Source organism: Panonychus citri, unplaced genomic scaffold (genome assembly GCF_014898815.1).
Source record: "Panonychus citri isolate SS breed McGregor unplaced genomic scaffold, ASM1489881v1 Contig00092, whole genome shotgun sequence".
Lineage (NCBI taxonomy): Eukaryota > Metazoa > Arthropoda > Arachnida > Trombidiformes > Tetranychidae > Panonychus > Panonychus citri.
In genome coordinates this window covers 25,642-41,158 of record NW_026515497.1, presented here as the reverse complement: position 1 = coordinate 41,158, position 15,517 = coordinate 25,642, and the positions used below count along the sequence as shown (strand labels likewise).

The following is a 15,517-nucleotide window of genomic DNA, read 5'->3' as shown; positions in this document are numbered from 1 at the left end:
GTACATTTTTATTATGAAACCAACTTTGTAGCCCAAAAAAGTCATTTATTAATAATTATAGCTAATTAACGGCAAAGAGTTGTTATAACAATTATTAATAGAACGATAATTTCGCATAAAAATTGAAACAATAATTTAAATCAAATGAAAGAAAGAGTGATAATTGTTTGATGAATATTTTAGATTATCATGAAACTATTAATAATAACAATAAAAGTTTACGTGAATTGTGGTAGGCCTAAAGTTAATTGTAATTGATGTAATTATAAAAGCGATTTGAGTGATTATTGTTTGACTTGGAGAGGGGCACAAATACGTACAAGTAAATTAGTTGATTATAATCGATAACAAATTAGTTAATTCGGGAAGCGTAGTAATAAGGAAGATAAAATCGCAACGATTCGTTGGTGAAACGAAAAGGAAAAAGAAGAAGCAAAAAAACGAAACACTAACTAAACATTAAGATCAATGATCTTCTTAATATACTTTGAGAGTGTGATTATCTTTATAAATATAAGTAAATTACGATGATTATAATTAATAGATTGTTTCCAGTCCGGTGATTTGAGCAGCAACAATCGTAGAACAAAAAAAATGTTCAACATTTTGGTTGAACAGAAAGTGAATTGGAACTTATTAATTGTTATCATTTACGTGGTAACAACATTTAACTTGTTAACTTGAGGTTTTTATCATTAGTCCATCATCAGTAATTATCTTTAATCATCAGAATGTATTTAAATTTAATGACCGTGAAAAGGTTTCTTCTTTTTCTCAAGTATCAACATGTAACGATCAACGATAATAATCAGCAAAACAAATTAAAATGAGTTGATGGTAGAATGAGATGATTTTCGTTTCGTATATAAAAACGATTCGTTTTCTGGTTAAATGTATCAGTTGTCAGTTGTCAATTGTTTAACTATCATCAGTTGATTTCTTTTGTTTTCTTCTTCTTCTTAAATCATCACCTTAAACTTCAATCATCATGTTTGTTAATACAAAGTTTCTTCTTTTGGCCATTTTCTTGTGTATCCAGGTAATAGTTATGGTGAGCGCTGGAAAAGACAAAGACCATGATACCATCATCATGAACGAATGGGGTGACATTGTCTGGAAAGAGGAAGGTAAAAATGGTAAGAAAGGTGGTGACACTATTGTGATGAAGGGTCGACGAAAACGAGACATCTTATTACCAATTATTCGTGCCAATCGTTACAATGCTGCGATTATGGACCAATAGAAAGATTAATGGACAATATAAGGATTAAGAAGCAACATCTTTACCTCGCCATCTTCATCATCTTATTCATTTGCTTCGATTTGTTATTCCAATAACCCGGTTAATCCGTTTTTCCATTTCATTCTTATACCAACTTTTTTCTCGATTGTTTATTTGTTATTTTCTTATGTTTTTGCTTACATACATTAACATCTTTGATAACTTTTTTTTCGATTTATTTTCAAATGACTGTTTACCTGTCAGGTGAAAATAATATTCATACTTTCTGGACGAAAGCTAAAGTTGGTAATCCATTTATCCAGTTAATCTCTTTGGTGAAACTGTTTCTAAACTGAGAGGATTAATAATGTTCAATCAACTTATACAGCTGATGTAAGAGAGAAACTTTTATTTTTTTTGTAGAATCAGAAGACTTTGAAAATTCATCTTCTCATTGAATCATTTTTTCCAACATTGTATAAATAGTCAAAACAAAAATACGAATAAACTTTCACTTTAATTTAAACCAATTTCATGGTATTAACTCCATTCTTTAAACGAACCAGATCCCGTTTCTGAACATCACTTTCCAATTTAAATGCCGTTTTATTGGCCTTCTTTTCCAGTCTTCTTTCTCGTTTCAATTCCTTGAAGGCCATTTTTCTTGCTTTCCTTTCCTCTGGAGTTTCGGTTGGATCTCTTTCGGAAAGATCTTTAATCCTCGATGCTCTTGAATAGTTGGACCTTACATCAGAACACTTTTCCATATTATCGCTGCCATCTAATTCTCTTAAATTTTTCTTGGTTAATCCAGTATTTGGTGGGACAACAATTCCATTAACTGGATCAATGTTTATCTTTTTAGATGACCTGGTTGCTGTACGAATCATCTTTGGATGATTGTAGAGAGTTGAATAAGTTGATAAAATTGATTCACAATCGTAAAGTCTTTCCCGGTGTTTACCAGCATCTAATTCAATCTCCAATTGAACTAAATTACTTTCATCGTCTGAATCTTTCTCTTCACCATCTAAACCATTTAATAGTAAAGTTTTTAATTTATCTTCATCAGAAATTTTCCCTGTTTCAAGCATTTCATTCTGCTCTTCAATCAATTGTTTTAAAGCTGAATTTGCGTCCAAAGGTCCTTCAATATCATCAAGATCGAGAGCTCCCATGTCCATATCATCAGCATACTCCTTTTCAAACATTTCTTCAAATTTTTCATCTAAAATAAGTGAAAGTGAAAAAACATGAAAATCTTAGTCTCAACTCTGATAAATGTTTTTCTCTTATAAAATCAAAAATCTCCACAACTCACCAATCAAGGTTAATCCAGCATTTCGAGGTACAACTGATGAGGTGTACGAATAATCAGTAAAAACCGATTTGGTTTCTTCTTTGGAAAATTTTTTTCCCAATTCACCTGGAAAATCATTGTCCTCTTCATCATCTTCACCTTCATGGTCACCCCATGGATCAAATTCTTTTCCGTGTGGCAGTTCAAAATCTTCCCCAGTCTCTCCATCATCGTATACCAACCTTTCCTTTTCAAATCGAGCAATTGAATAACCAGGGTTACCTTTATCCTCTTCACCAACACACTCAAAGTCTTGATCAACACCACCATCCAAAATTTCAGCTAAATAATCATCGGTTAATTGATTGGCTGGATTATCGAGGTCAAAATCATCGTCAAGAGCTTGAAAAATATCTGGATCCATAGCTGATTATCAATATATAACTGAATTAAAACCAAAACTAATCAACAATTAGATCTAATAAACCATCACAACAAAATCACAACAAACGAATTTAAAGTCAACTGATTTAATGAACACATGTTCCAAATCGATAGTATCAATCGATTCGATTTTCAATACTATCGATTGGTCAGATTTCGAATCGAAATGTTTTGTTAGTGTTTCGATTTTTGCTTCTTCTTTTTCCATTTCGTTTCACCAACGAATCGTTGCGATTTTATCTTCCTTATTACTACGCTTCCCGAATTAACTAATTTGTTATCGATTATAATCAACTAATTTACTTGTACGTATTTGTGCCCCTCTCCAAGTCAAACAATAATCACTTAAATCATTTTTATAATTACATCAATTACGATTAACTTTAGGCCTACCACAATTCACGTAAACTTTTATTGTTATCATTAATAGTTTCACCTTCCACTTTAATTCTCATAATCTCATATGTTTGTATAAAGAACGAACAGAAACACGAAAAGATGTCGAACACTAGTCAAATCGAATAAATAAATAATCATTTTGAGTCTAATCAAATGTATTGTAATCATTTAAATCGATTCACTGGTGTTGGAAAATTGATTTAATCAATTCAAAATGAAACAGTAATGGAAAAACTGGTGATAGAAAATAGTTTTTTTTCAATTTAAACACTAGAGAGATTTACTTTTTCTGATTAGAGATTTAATCGGCAATAAAATCTTTGATTATGTCGGAATCAGAAATCATTTCTCCACTCGATTCGCCGATTTCATGGATAATTGTTGTTGGTACTTCTATTATGGTTAATGAGCGACTTGATGATTGAGAATCTTCTTGGACAATTCTACTCCTTTTACTTGGACTCGTAATGACAATGTCAGAATCTCGTTTAACTGCATTGATACCTGATTTAACGCTAACAATTTCCAGGTCATCATCTTTATCTCCGGTGTCACTTTTACTTGTTTTGACTGTGTCACCACTTTCAACATCGTAAACAATACAATCCCCATTTCCAGGAGAATCATCAATCTCTTTAGAATCTTCTTGAATCATTATTACATCGGTAGTTTTAGTGTCTTCATCTAGATTGTCAAAACCTTCAAGTTCGTCATCAGCATCAGTCTCCTCTTTATGAGTATCACCATTTGTTTGAGAAGTTGGTGTGATTAGAGCTTTGTCGGAATTTCCATCAATCGGTTCTTCGGGTGGTTTCTCGGTGAGCTCTTCAGTTTTCTCCTTTTCTTGATTCTTTTCCTCCTCTGGACATGAATTCTCAGTGGTTACGATTTCATGCTCATTTAGAACATTTTCATCATTCTCAGTATCTTCGTATGTGAATGGGTTGGTGGCAGAAGTTTCATTGATTCTTAATATTTTCATAGGGTTAACTATTCCGTTGAGAGATCTTAATGATTCAAGACAAAATTCTCTTATCAGACTAGAAGAATCAATATTGAGAGCTTTTTGCAGCAAGTTCAGAGTAATTCCTATGGGTATGGTTTCATCTTCTTGGCTAAGTAGAACTATCAATGAAATTAGTTCCTTACGAGTCTCAGGTTTCCCATAAAAAAGCGACGAAGATATAGAATATCTGTAAAGTGAAAGTACTTCTTCGAGGACAAATGTCGCAAAGAAAGTCACCTGATCCAAAGGTAAGAACATGAAACAATTCTTAACAAACGAATTACTCGCTGAAAATTAAGAAAATGGAAACAATTAGAATCGTTATAATTTGATGAATAATACAAAAAGAGATAAATACCTTTCAAACAATTGAAATGTAGCGAATTTAACTTATCCTTAATGAAGGGCGTTGATAAGGCGGCATCAGAATTTTTCCCTGATTTATCCTTTTTGATGTTTCTCAGCTGAAAATGAAAAGAAAATTGAATTAAATTCTTTGCTATGAAACATCCAGTCTTTTCCTTTTTACCTCAATTTGTTTCTGTCCAAGCTTCATATCCATCATAAAGTGTTTGAATAGAGAATCAGCTGAATCTTTATCAATCATTATGTTAGGTCCAGTTACGGTAAACCATTGATTTAATATTCGATAGCAATGATTTTTCAAATCAAAGATACACAATTTGGACATGACTGCTGGTGATGATGACGTTGTTAAAGTAATAGACTTTTGTAACGAGTCACTCGTGTTCGTAGCAATTTCCATGATTCCAATTAAACTTGCATAGATTAACTTTGAATGAATAATTAAAACTTTTCGTAGGACGGAAATTAATTGCTCTAAGACACTGAGAGAATGCATTTGAATGGACAAGATTGTTAATGCAAGACAAGGATCTTTAACATAAAGAACATCAAGTTTAACCAATGAAGCTCGAGAGATTAATTGTAATATACAAGTTACAGGAACTAAATAACCGGTGGTACAAGGATCTTGAAGCATTTTACAGGCGGCAAGAGCCAAAGCTTTGTAACTTTGTTCCAATTTCATTCGGCCGATGAAATTTTCCTTCTCATGTGAATTCAATAAGGTTGGTAGTTTTTTATTTGTAAGTTTGAGACTTTCAAATGCTGTAAGAGAAAACGGAAAAAAGTAGAAAAATAAGTAAACCAAACGTGGATTGAATAATAATCAATTGAACTGATTGATTGTTGACTTTACTTACGAACTCCCCATGATGAAAATCTATCCAAAATAGAGTTCATATTGTCGATAACGGAACAAAAATGGTCAAACCAACTATTTTTAGCTGTTGCATTTGACTGACCGGGAGTTGGACAATAATGAATATTAGCCAATATTGAGACCAAAATCTAAAGAAAAAAAAGAAGGAAATGAAAATTTAGATTTGATTCGTTAATTGCAATTGTTGGCAGTTTATATTCACCTGAAAACCACTATTGCAACTTTGAATATTTTTACTGATGAAAGTGTTGATAATATTTTTTTTAGAGCCACAAGATCCGGGATATTTGGTGACACAAGTAAGAAGTACTTTATAAACTAAAGCTGAATCACATTTCTCAATGATATAATTGTTACGGCAAATATATTCAACTATTTGACTGACAATGTGAAGACTTAATTTACGTCGAGTATTGTCATCGTTATGACCTACTAACAGTAGTTTATCCAAGAGTTTTAGAGCGATATTTTTACCAGTCCAGTTTGATCCCTAGAAAAGATTGAAAAAGAAAATGAAATTACAAATATTCATCAGGATTGGAAGGATGAATCTATCGAAAAGAGAATGGACCGGGAATAAACTTTCAAACCTCAATGTATGAGACACAGAATGAAGCCCAATTTTTGAAATTCTCTCCTAAAAGTTCATTTGGCATTTCCATGAGATATTCTTGAATAAGCAGAAATCCATGTACCCTAAAAAAATAGAAAACAAGTGAAAATTGTTAATCTTCAATCTCAACATGCTGATTGGAACAAAAACAATTAAGACTTACCTTCTAGTTGGTGAAGAAAGAAGAGAATTAATATGAGACTGGAAAGTATCATGATATTTATTATCCTGAAAAATCAATTCGATCGAAAGAAGAAAAAAAGAAACCAAATAATAAATAAACCGAAAAGCTGAAAATGAGAATAAGAAATTCACTCACCCGATTATAAATAGATTTAAAGTTCCTATTTTGATTTATTAACTGGATTGTTTGATTGAATGGGACAGAAGAGTGGAATACTTGATTTAGAAAATCAGCCATAATTAATTAATTAATTTCACTCTATTTGAAGAATCAAGCAAATCAAAATAAGAAATTAAGTCAACAAAAACAAGAGAAAATTGTGAATCCAACGTGTGTTGTCATGGTAACCGATCAGCCGGTTAACAGAATCTTTTTCAAAATCGTTTCGCCATTTACCTTTAATTTGCTTCTCGCATCTTTTCAACAATTGAAGATTATTTGGAATAATTTATTTCATTTATCTGAGATGGATTGTTTTTTTAGTTCTGACGTCGGTCATTCATTTGTCATTTTTTGATCTTTTTGAAATTTGACAGCATCGACTATGTCATACAGTGTTTCCCGATTGAAGAAACCAAACTTTCAAATGAGAACCCCAATGCTTTTACTCGTATAACAATTGTCACCAATTGGTTGAGATTTCGGACCTTAATTTTTCATTAATTAATTTTTGTCGAAAATCGGTCTAAAAATGAAGTTTCACATTAATTGTGCTTGTAGATTTGATTCAAATTCAATTTTGAATCGAAATTAATCACAATTAAAAATCAATAAAAATCATTTTGATTTCTTCAAATGAAATCTTGGTTTCTTCATTTGGTGATTTTTTCAAATGAAAAAAAGGTTTTGTCATTTGAAATTTTGGTTTCTTCAAACGGGAAACACTGTAAGTCTGTTCTCAGTTTATACAGATAATCTCTTGTGTATTTTTCGATTTAATTTGGTGAACAGCGTCGGATGATGAATAGGCCTGATCTTTGTTAGATCAGACTAGAAGAATCAATATTGAGAGCTTTTTGCAGCAAGTTCAGAGTAATTCCTATGGGTATGGTTTCATCTTCTTGGCTAAGTAGTAGTGTTGTAGTAAATAAACACGAAGTAACGCGGAATTGAATAATACCTTTGGTAAATGAGCCGGACGATTGAAATGGGGGAATACATAGAAACTCAATCCATGAAAAGTTATCGGTTTATTAAAAGATCTTTTTTATTCGCGGTTTTTGTTAGATAATAAATGCAAAAAGAAATAGTTAGAATTAATTGGAATAAAATAAACTAATACAATTTAAACTATTTTTAAAGTGAAAATTTGAGAACATTAAAATGTAATAGTATCATTACCAAAGTCTGGGACTAAAACCTAACCAGGAGGATAATCCAGCTGATGGATAAGATTTCAAAAGATTACCATCCATGACCCCATCCGTGTCCCCAATGGTCGATGTGAGGAATATAGTGATGATGTTCGTTATTTTGATGTTCCCTATTATTATGAAGAACAATATTATCACCTTTGTTTTTGTGATCATTAAGAATTGTATGACTGTGTTTATCCTTGATGACAATATTGTTTCCTTTTTGACCACAATCGATGGTGGAGAAGATGGATGAAACAATTAAGAAAAAGACAAATAATCTAGCCATCATATTTACTATTTTTTGAGGAGAAAGTTTAGGGATACAATTGATGAACTTCAATTGATTGTTGTTTATGGTTCGAGATGCGATGAATATATTTTTTGTTTCGAAGTTGCTTTATTTATATGTTTTTCAGGTTTCCTTGTGATTTGGAAATAAAATCAATCTTTTCGAAATCAATGTAACACTTTCAGTAGATATGATTAACTAATCTTCCGGCTCAGTATTGAGTAATTGGGTGTTAATCAAATTAAAGATGAAAACGTTGATTAAAATAAGAATAATAATTATTTTGTCGCTTATCTTAACTGATAAACCAATCTACGCACAAGATAACAAATGTAGTGACTAAATATCTCAAGAATATCTGCTACTTCCTCTACCGGTATACCGGTAATCTTTTAACTCATTTTTGTTACAAGATAACTAGAGAAGTTATTACATGTATGAATATATAAAAGGAATGCATTTGAAACGAAAATATATTCACTCGTAACATCTCGAACAATCAACAACAACAACCATTCGAACTCTTTCAATACAAGTGAACTTACTTCTCGAATAATAATCAATATGATGTCTAAAATAGTTATCATTTTCTTAATTGTTTCATCAATCATCTTCTCCACCATCGATTGTGGCCGAAAAGGAACCAATATTGTGATCAAGGATAAACACAGTCACACAATTCTAAATGACCACAAGAACAAAGGTGAAAATATTGTTCTCAAGGATCAACATAGCCACACCGTTCTAACTTCCGACAAGAAGAAAGGTGACAATATTGTTCTTCATGATAATGAGCATGAAAATAATAACCACCATTACCATCATATTCCACATATTCAACATTGGGGACACGGATGGGGACATGGATGGTAACTCGTTAACCTTTTTCTACACATCGTTCCTAATACATTTTTATCTGGTTATAATAGACCAGATGAATAAAATCAACTTTTGTACACTCTAACTATTCTAATAAATAATTTATCAAAGGATTTATAATATTTCTTTAATGCTTTTTGTACTGGAGATTAATCAGAAAGTGCTCATGAGAGTTACTCCAAAAGATCAAGTTTAGTGTAACGATTGAAGAAAAATACAAAATCGTTCTGTCTTTTTCGTTATGTATTTATTGTATCTTTATCTTCATCTTAAGATAGTTATTCTCTATCAAGACTTTCACACATCTTCCATCAGCTTCCAATGTTTTCGTTGACTAAACGGCCGTAAGTCTAAGCCTAATTGTGGCTGAAAAGTTGACTCAATCTAATTTCTTCTTAATTGTTCATCTTTTTTTAATCAACATGTATAAATTATTTCATGTGAACCCAGCAAACCATCACTTCAACACCTTGAAATGTACGGGGTAGTAAGGTGTCTCAGTAAGCTAAAAAACTGAGTATAGAGTTTATGAGCCAAATTGAGTCGTTTGAAAAATTGAACGCTATTGTGGCGTTTTTGGTTCTCATAAAAATAAGAAATGATTATTAGTTGTTGCGCGTACTAGTAATACATGAATAGATTGTAGAAATTTTTTTATTCAAACATAAACGACAAAAAATGAAAAGACAAGATGATTTCTTAAGATGGTACAATTAACAGATTCGATTTTTTCTTTATTTTTCTTTCTTGAATCTTGGTACTCGGTTCTTAGTTCCTGGTTCTCAATTTAGCCTTTGATCACTGATTGATATTTCCACGATATTCAACATGAAACTTGAACACAAAATATGGAAAAACTAACCGTGTAACGCGTGTTTCTTCGTGCTTCATCAGCTCATTCTATCGTGTGCAGTTTGGTTTCGAATGGTGAATATAGTGGCAGAAAATTCCAACAACTGAAATGCCAATGACTTAGTAACGTTCAACTACTTAATATTCAATTATTGATCTTAGGTTTATTATCATTAGCATGAGAGATGAAGCAACCTCCAGGATGAACTGTGAAAAAAATTTATACAAAATATTTTGAACTTAAAATTTTAATATGAATAGTTAACGTGATTATGTTTACCTTTAGCCAAAATTCATTATCCATGTTGATTAAATGACCAAGTTTGAAACCGTTTCCAGGAAATAACAATCGATCCACAGTATTGAGAATCTAATGATACAAAAATTATCTGACTCAAGATTTTAATAAGTGTATTATGATCGAACCTTTATTTTCGTTGAAACTTTTGTCCTGCTGAATTTGCTTATCGCATAAAGATGAACACTTAATCTTTCATGCTGATAAACAAGAAGAAATTGTTAATAACAAGGACCTTAACTCGGCCATTCATTTACTCTACTTACTTTGACAATACAAAGACCATTCATATATGAAAAGCATGCAATGAAGAATATAAGACACAATGCCAAAAATGTTGCACCATGAGAAAAAACTTTCGAAGTCGTTTGAAAAATTAGGCCAAAAAAGAGGAATGTATCTGAAGTCGCAACTGCAACTGTAAAACTTACCAACAACATGTACCGAATCGAATCAGCTGTTTTATCGTAATTGTAAAAATATCCATCAATTTCCTTCAAAAGTCTTGTAATATTAACGTCATTGTTATTGTATCGTAATGCGATAGCAGCATCAATGCAAGAATGTAATCGAGAAGTATAATAAGCTACTAAGTATGAAAGAAAATTTCCAAGGCCGTAACATGTAATAATTATGTGCAATACTGAATAAAATGTTATGAAGCCCCATAGTAGTATAGCGATTCGCAATTTAGCAAGCTTATAGAACCAAGGGTTAATCATGAAAGGACTAGCTACGAATGCAATGCTGAAAGGAATTGTGAAGATTATCAATCGAGTAAAGAAAGTAGAGCTTATGAAAACATATTTGAGATATTCTCTCATTCGTCGATCAGTGAATCGATAAAATTTTGGATCTGAAACCGTAGGAATTTTATTAACAAACTCGTACCAAATGATTTTACCTTTCATTTCAATATAAACAACCCATTCGCGAAATAAAATGAAACTGGTTAATCCAACGAATAAAGCTAAATTAACTGCCATGTGATCTTGTGAGCGGAAAGCTACATCTCCTAGAGCGATTTGGATAGACTCTTTTTCAGTTGAAAGCAAAAAAATTGAACGTAAAATATAAACAAGAAAGAAAACTCGAAGTATGTTGATCCTAAGTTTGTAATAATTCGCAATAAATAATTTGGTTGTTCCTTCTAAATAATAACCAAGATGAGGTACAAGGAAAATCTCGTAGAATATATTGAACCATAGAAGGGACTTGATGGTCTGTCCCCTGATATCGATGTCATCCCGAGGTAAACCAATAATCAATCGGTAAACTTTCCTTAATTTTTCAAATGGAGAATTTTTTTTTCCTTTTAAAGATTTCATTATGTTCCACCTGATGACTGCACTCTAACTGAATATGATTATAATCATATTTCATCAATGTTGTATTGTTGAAGAGTTGCTCCTTTGATAATGATGATTTGCAATAGATAAAGTTAAATTATTCATCCATCATTCATAAATAAATTCTCTTCTTTTTAACTCCTTTGGTGATTGAATACAATCGATGATTAATCCATTTAAACAATAGATTTAATTGTCATAACAATTTCTGAGTGAAACGAGCAATTGATTGGTAAAACTTTATCCGATTGATTATCTGAGATACTCTATTTAGAGGGGATCAACAGGGGATTAATCAGCAAAATGAATTTCTCTTTTTACATTAACAACTCAGTGCGTTCATAGAGCTTTTAGTTAATACTTACAAAATCAGCCAATCTGTATTGTGTGTTATAACTTATCATAAACCCGAAATGTGTTCACCGTAGATATTATTAACATTTCCAAAAGAGTTTAGTTCATTGATTAATGACGAATTTGAACAATGTACACACATGGAATAATTTGAGATAAAATGAGAAATTAAGAAATCAGTTTATTAAGTTAACTTTTCACTTTTTACATGTGTGAAGGTGTTGAAGGAGATTAATTATCGTTATAACCAGATAATGAATGAGAAAGAAAGGTTGAGGATATTGATTAAGAATTACAATCCATGTCCCCAATGTTCGATGTGAGGATTATAATGATGTTCGTCATTATGATGATGCCAATTGTCCTTGAGAATAATATTATCACCTTTCTTCTTATCGGTATTAAGAATTGTGAGATGATGTTTGTCTTTGATCACAATATTGGTTCTTTTTTGACCACAATCAATGGTGGAGAAGATGATTGATGAAACAAATAAGAAAATGATAAACAATTTAGACATAATGGCTACTATTTTTCGAGGAGAAAGTTTAGGGACACAATTGATGAACTTCAATTGATTGTTGTTTATGGTTCGAGATGCGATGAATATATTTTTTGTTTCGAAGTTGCTTTATTTATATGTTTTTGTGGTTTCCTTGTGATCTGCAAATCAATCTTTTCGAAATCAATTTAACACTTTCATTACATATGATTAGCTAATCTTCCGGCTCAGTATCGAGTAATTGGATGGTAATGAAATTAAAGATGTACACGTTGATTAAAATAAGAATAACAATTATTTTGTTGCTTATCTTAACTGATAAACCAATCCACACAATGTAGTGACTAAATTGATTGTGTATGTAATCTCAAGAATATCTGCTACTTCCTCTACCGGTATACCGGTAATCTTTTAACTCATTTTTGTTACAAGATAACTAGAGAAGTTATTACATGTATGAATATATAAAAGGAATGCATTTGAAACGAAAATATATTCACTCATAACATCTTGAACAATCAACAACAACAACCATTCGAACTCTTTCAATACAAGTGAACTTACTTCTCGAACAATAATCAATATGATGTCTAAATTGTTTGTCTTTTTCTTAATTGTTTCATCAATCATCTTTTCCACCATAGATTGTGGCCGAAAAGGAACCAATATTGTGATCAAGGATAAACACAGTCATACAATTCTTAATGACCACAAGAACAAAGGTGAAAATATTGTTCTCAAGGATCAACATAGCCACACCGTTCTAACTTCCGACAAGAAGAAAGGTGACAATATTGTTCTTCATGATAATGAGCATGAAAATAATAACCACCATTACCATCATATTCCACATATACAACATTGGGGACACGGATGGGGACATGGGCGGTAATTCACCATGGTTTCATCTTATATCATATTCAGCTAAAATGCCAAATTGTCATATCTAAAGCAGTGAAAGTCCTAATCCTCTTTGATGACAAAATCACTAATTTTAACAGATTTCTCTGCTGGTTTTAAATGGACGCTTATTTTTTTTAATTTTATCGTTTCACATAAGTTTCAAATTTTTATGTTATAAATTTTCTCAATTCATTCACTGAATAGATCACAAATAAAGTTTCTTAATTCCTTTAAATTGATGTATTTTGCCTCATTTATCGCCAGTGCCTCAAAGTGAGTGATCCATTGAGGTGACCTTTTCACCATTTAAACATTAGCTGTGGTACTTACATAGTATGCTGTCTTTAAATTATAAATAACGAACTATCGATTAACGATATATACTTTTTAAATCATTCACGCAGTCAATGATAAGCAAATAAAGATAACTTTTGACATCTAATCAGTTGACGATTCTAATTATCATTTTACATTGAAATTTATTCTACATGAGTTTTTACATTGAATGATGATGATGAATAAAATTCAGAAGATCGATGAAGCGTAAAAGTCATGAAACAAAAGCGATAGAAATCAAAGTCTATCACAATAAACAAGGAATATGATGGGAAAGGCTTTAAGTTAATCTAATTTAATTAAGACTACGTCACTTAAATTAGTGGACAAACCTATCATCATACCTCTGGGTTAACTTTATCTCTCATTGATTATATTCAACTGCGTGAACTGATTTTAAACTAGTTGCAAACTCAAAGTCTTTGGCTGTATAAATGACTTAAAACTTAAACTTCATGGTGAATATCAGTTTTATCAATAGTGATAATTCGCGATGGATGATAAAGAACAGGTCACATCCAGATGATTTATCTTAATAAGGATGACATTCACATGAATCAGGATCACAGAAATCAAAGAGAAGATCATTGAAAATGAATGAATTAATTCAGGGTAGAAAAAACTGGAGAAAATCATTGGTCCATCACGTTCAACCGCAATCAAATCATCAAAATTAACAAAACTATTCAATCAAAAAACACCAAATACATGATCAACCAGGAAATTGGGAAGAAACAAGAAATTATCTGAAGAAATATTCGAGAAGAAATCTCCACTCACCGCGATTTTCTTATCATTTCATGTAAAAAAATATGAAAACTTTTTCATTAAAAGTTCGCAATTATTTTTCGAACAGACATTTTGCGTTAAATTGTATTTTATTGAGAATTTACAAATGAATAAAATAAAAAATGAAAAAAACGAGTATTTACAAATGAAACTAAACTAATATTGGTTAGTAATTGGAGCCCAAGAGTCAATTTTCAAATATCAACATCAAGAGGTTGAGGTGAATACATTTCAAGTCATAAATGTTTATTATTATTAATAATGAATAAAACTCGAGGCACATTCGACATTAGATTTTACATTACTGAAGATACAGCTGATGTATAGTAGAATAGAATAGGAAGAGGTGCCGGTGAATTACCATCCATGACCCCATCCGTGTCCCCAATGTTCGATGTGTGGAATATAATGGTAATGATGATTATTCTTACCATGCCAATTATCATGGATAACAATATTGTCACCTTTCTTCTTGTCGGAAGTCACAATTGTGTGACCATGTTGATCCTTGAGGATAATATTTTGTTACCCTTTTTGTCAATGTTGAAAATTGTCTGACTGTGTTTATCCTTAAGAACAATATTGGTTCCTTTTTGGCCACAATCGATGGTGGAAAAGATGATTGATGAAACAATTAAGAAAATGATAAACAATTTAGACATCATATTGTGTTGAATTAGCAAGTTCACTTGTTCACAAGAGTTGTTTGTTTGAGATTCGATGGGTGAATGTACTTTTCATTTCGAAATCGCTTCCTTTTATATGTCATTTTAGTTTCTGCATCTCACAAGTCAAAGTGAAAGAATAATATAACGAACAAAATTACTCCACACATTAGTTGAAATAATTATGAAAGAATTAATTGTGAAAGAATGGCAGATATGTTAAGATAAGTAGGAATATAGCAATAATCATTATTCTGATTGCGATCAACGAGTTCCACTTTAATTTGATTAACTTCTGATTACTCAATATTGAATTGAACTACCACCTTATCTTATTCACCGGAAATGTTATATTGATTTGGAAAAGATTGACATAGCTCAAAGATCACATGAAAGTATCAAAAGATATAAATTAAGAAGATTTCGAAACGAAAAGTACATTCACTCATAACATCTCAAACAGTTAACAACAACAACCATTCGAACTCTTTCAATACAAGTGAACTTACTTCTCGAACAATAATCAATA

The 15,517-nt window shown here is 31.4% G+C and overlaps 2 protein-coding genes across 2 annotated transcripts; both read right to left on the bottom strand.

The window, feature by feature from the left end:
* Nucleotides 1-1,616: 1,616 nt before the first annotated feature.
* Nucleotides 1,617-3,056, bottom strand: LOC128387520 (protein LTV1 homolog). The gene is made up of 2 exons (XM_053346726.1): nt 2,544-3,056; nt 1,617-2,450 (listed from the first exon to the last, which is right to left on the bottom strand). The coding sequence occupies exons 1-2, from the start codon at nt 2,944-2,946 to the stop codon at nt 1,744-1,746; spliced, it is 1,110 nt and encodes a 369-aa protein (XP_053202701.1). The 5' UTR covers nt 2,947-3,056; the 3' UTR covers nt 1,617-1,743.
* A 486-nt stretch (nt 3,057-3,542) lies between these two features.
* On the bottom strand, nt 3,543-6,753 carry LOC128387519 (proline-, glutamic acid- and leucine-rich protein 1-like). The gene is made up of 8 exons (XM_053346725.1): nt 6,550-6,753; nt 6,394-6,458; nt 6,208-6,313; nt 5,820-6,107; nt 5,598-5,745; nt 4,901-5,502; nt 4,730-4,835; nt 3,543-4,658 (listed from the first exon to the last, which is right to left on the bottom strand). The coding sequence occupies exons 1-8, from the start codon at nt 6,649-6,651 to the stop codon at nt 3,667-3,669; spliced, it is 2,409 nt and encodes an 802-aa protein (XP_053202700.1). The 5' UTR covers nt 6,652-6,753; the 3' UTR covers nt 3,543-3,666.
* Nucleotides 6,754-15,517: the final 8,764 nt, after the last annotated feature.

Bases quoted from the DNA above. Each gene is read 5' to 3' on its own strand.
- LOC128387520 (XM_053346726.1), bottom strand. From the start codon at position 2,946: ATGGATCCAGATATTTTTCAAGCTCTTGACGATGATTTTGACCTCGAT. The intron at 2,451-2,543 runs GTGAGTTGTGGA...CACTTATTTTAG, and splicing joins TGCTGGATTAACCTTGATTG to ATGAAAAATTTGAAGAAATG.
- LOC128387519 (XM_053346725.1), bottom strand. From the start codon at position 6,651: ATGGCTGATTTTCTAAATCAAGTATTCCACTCTTCTGTCCCATTCAAT. The intron at 6,459-6,549 runs GTGAGTGAATTT...TTGATTTTTCAG, and splicing joins TTAAATCTATTTATAATCGG to GATAATAAATATCATGATAC. The intron at 4,659-4,729 runs GTATTTATCTCT...CTTAATTTTCAG, and splicing joins ACATTTCAATTGTTTGAAAG to CGAGTAATTCGTTTGTTAAG.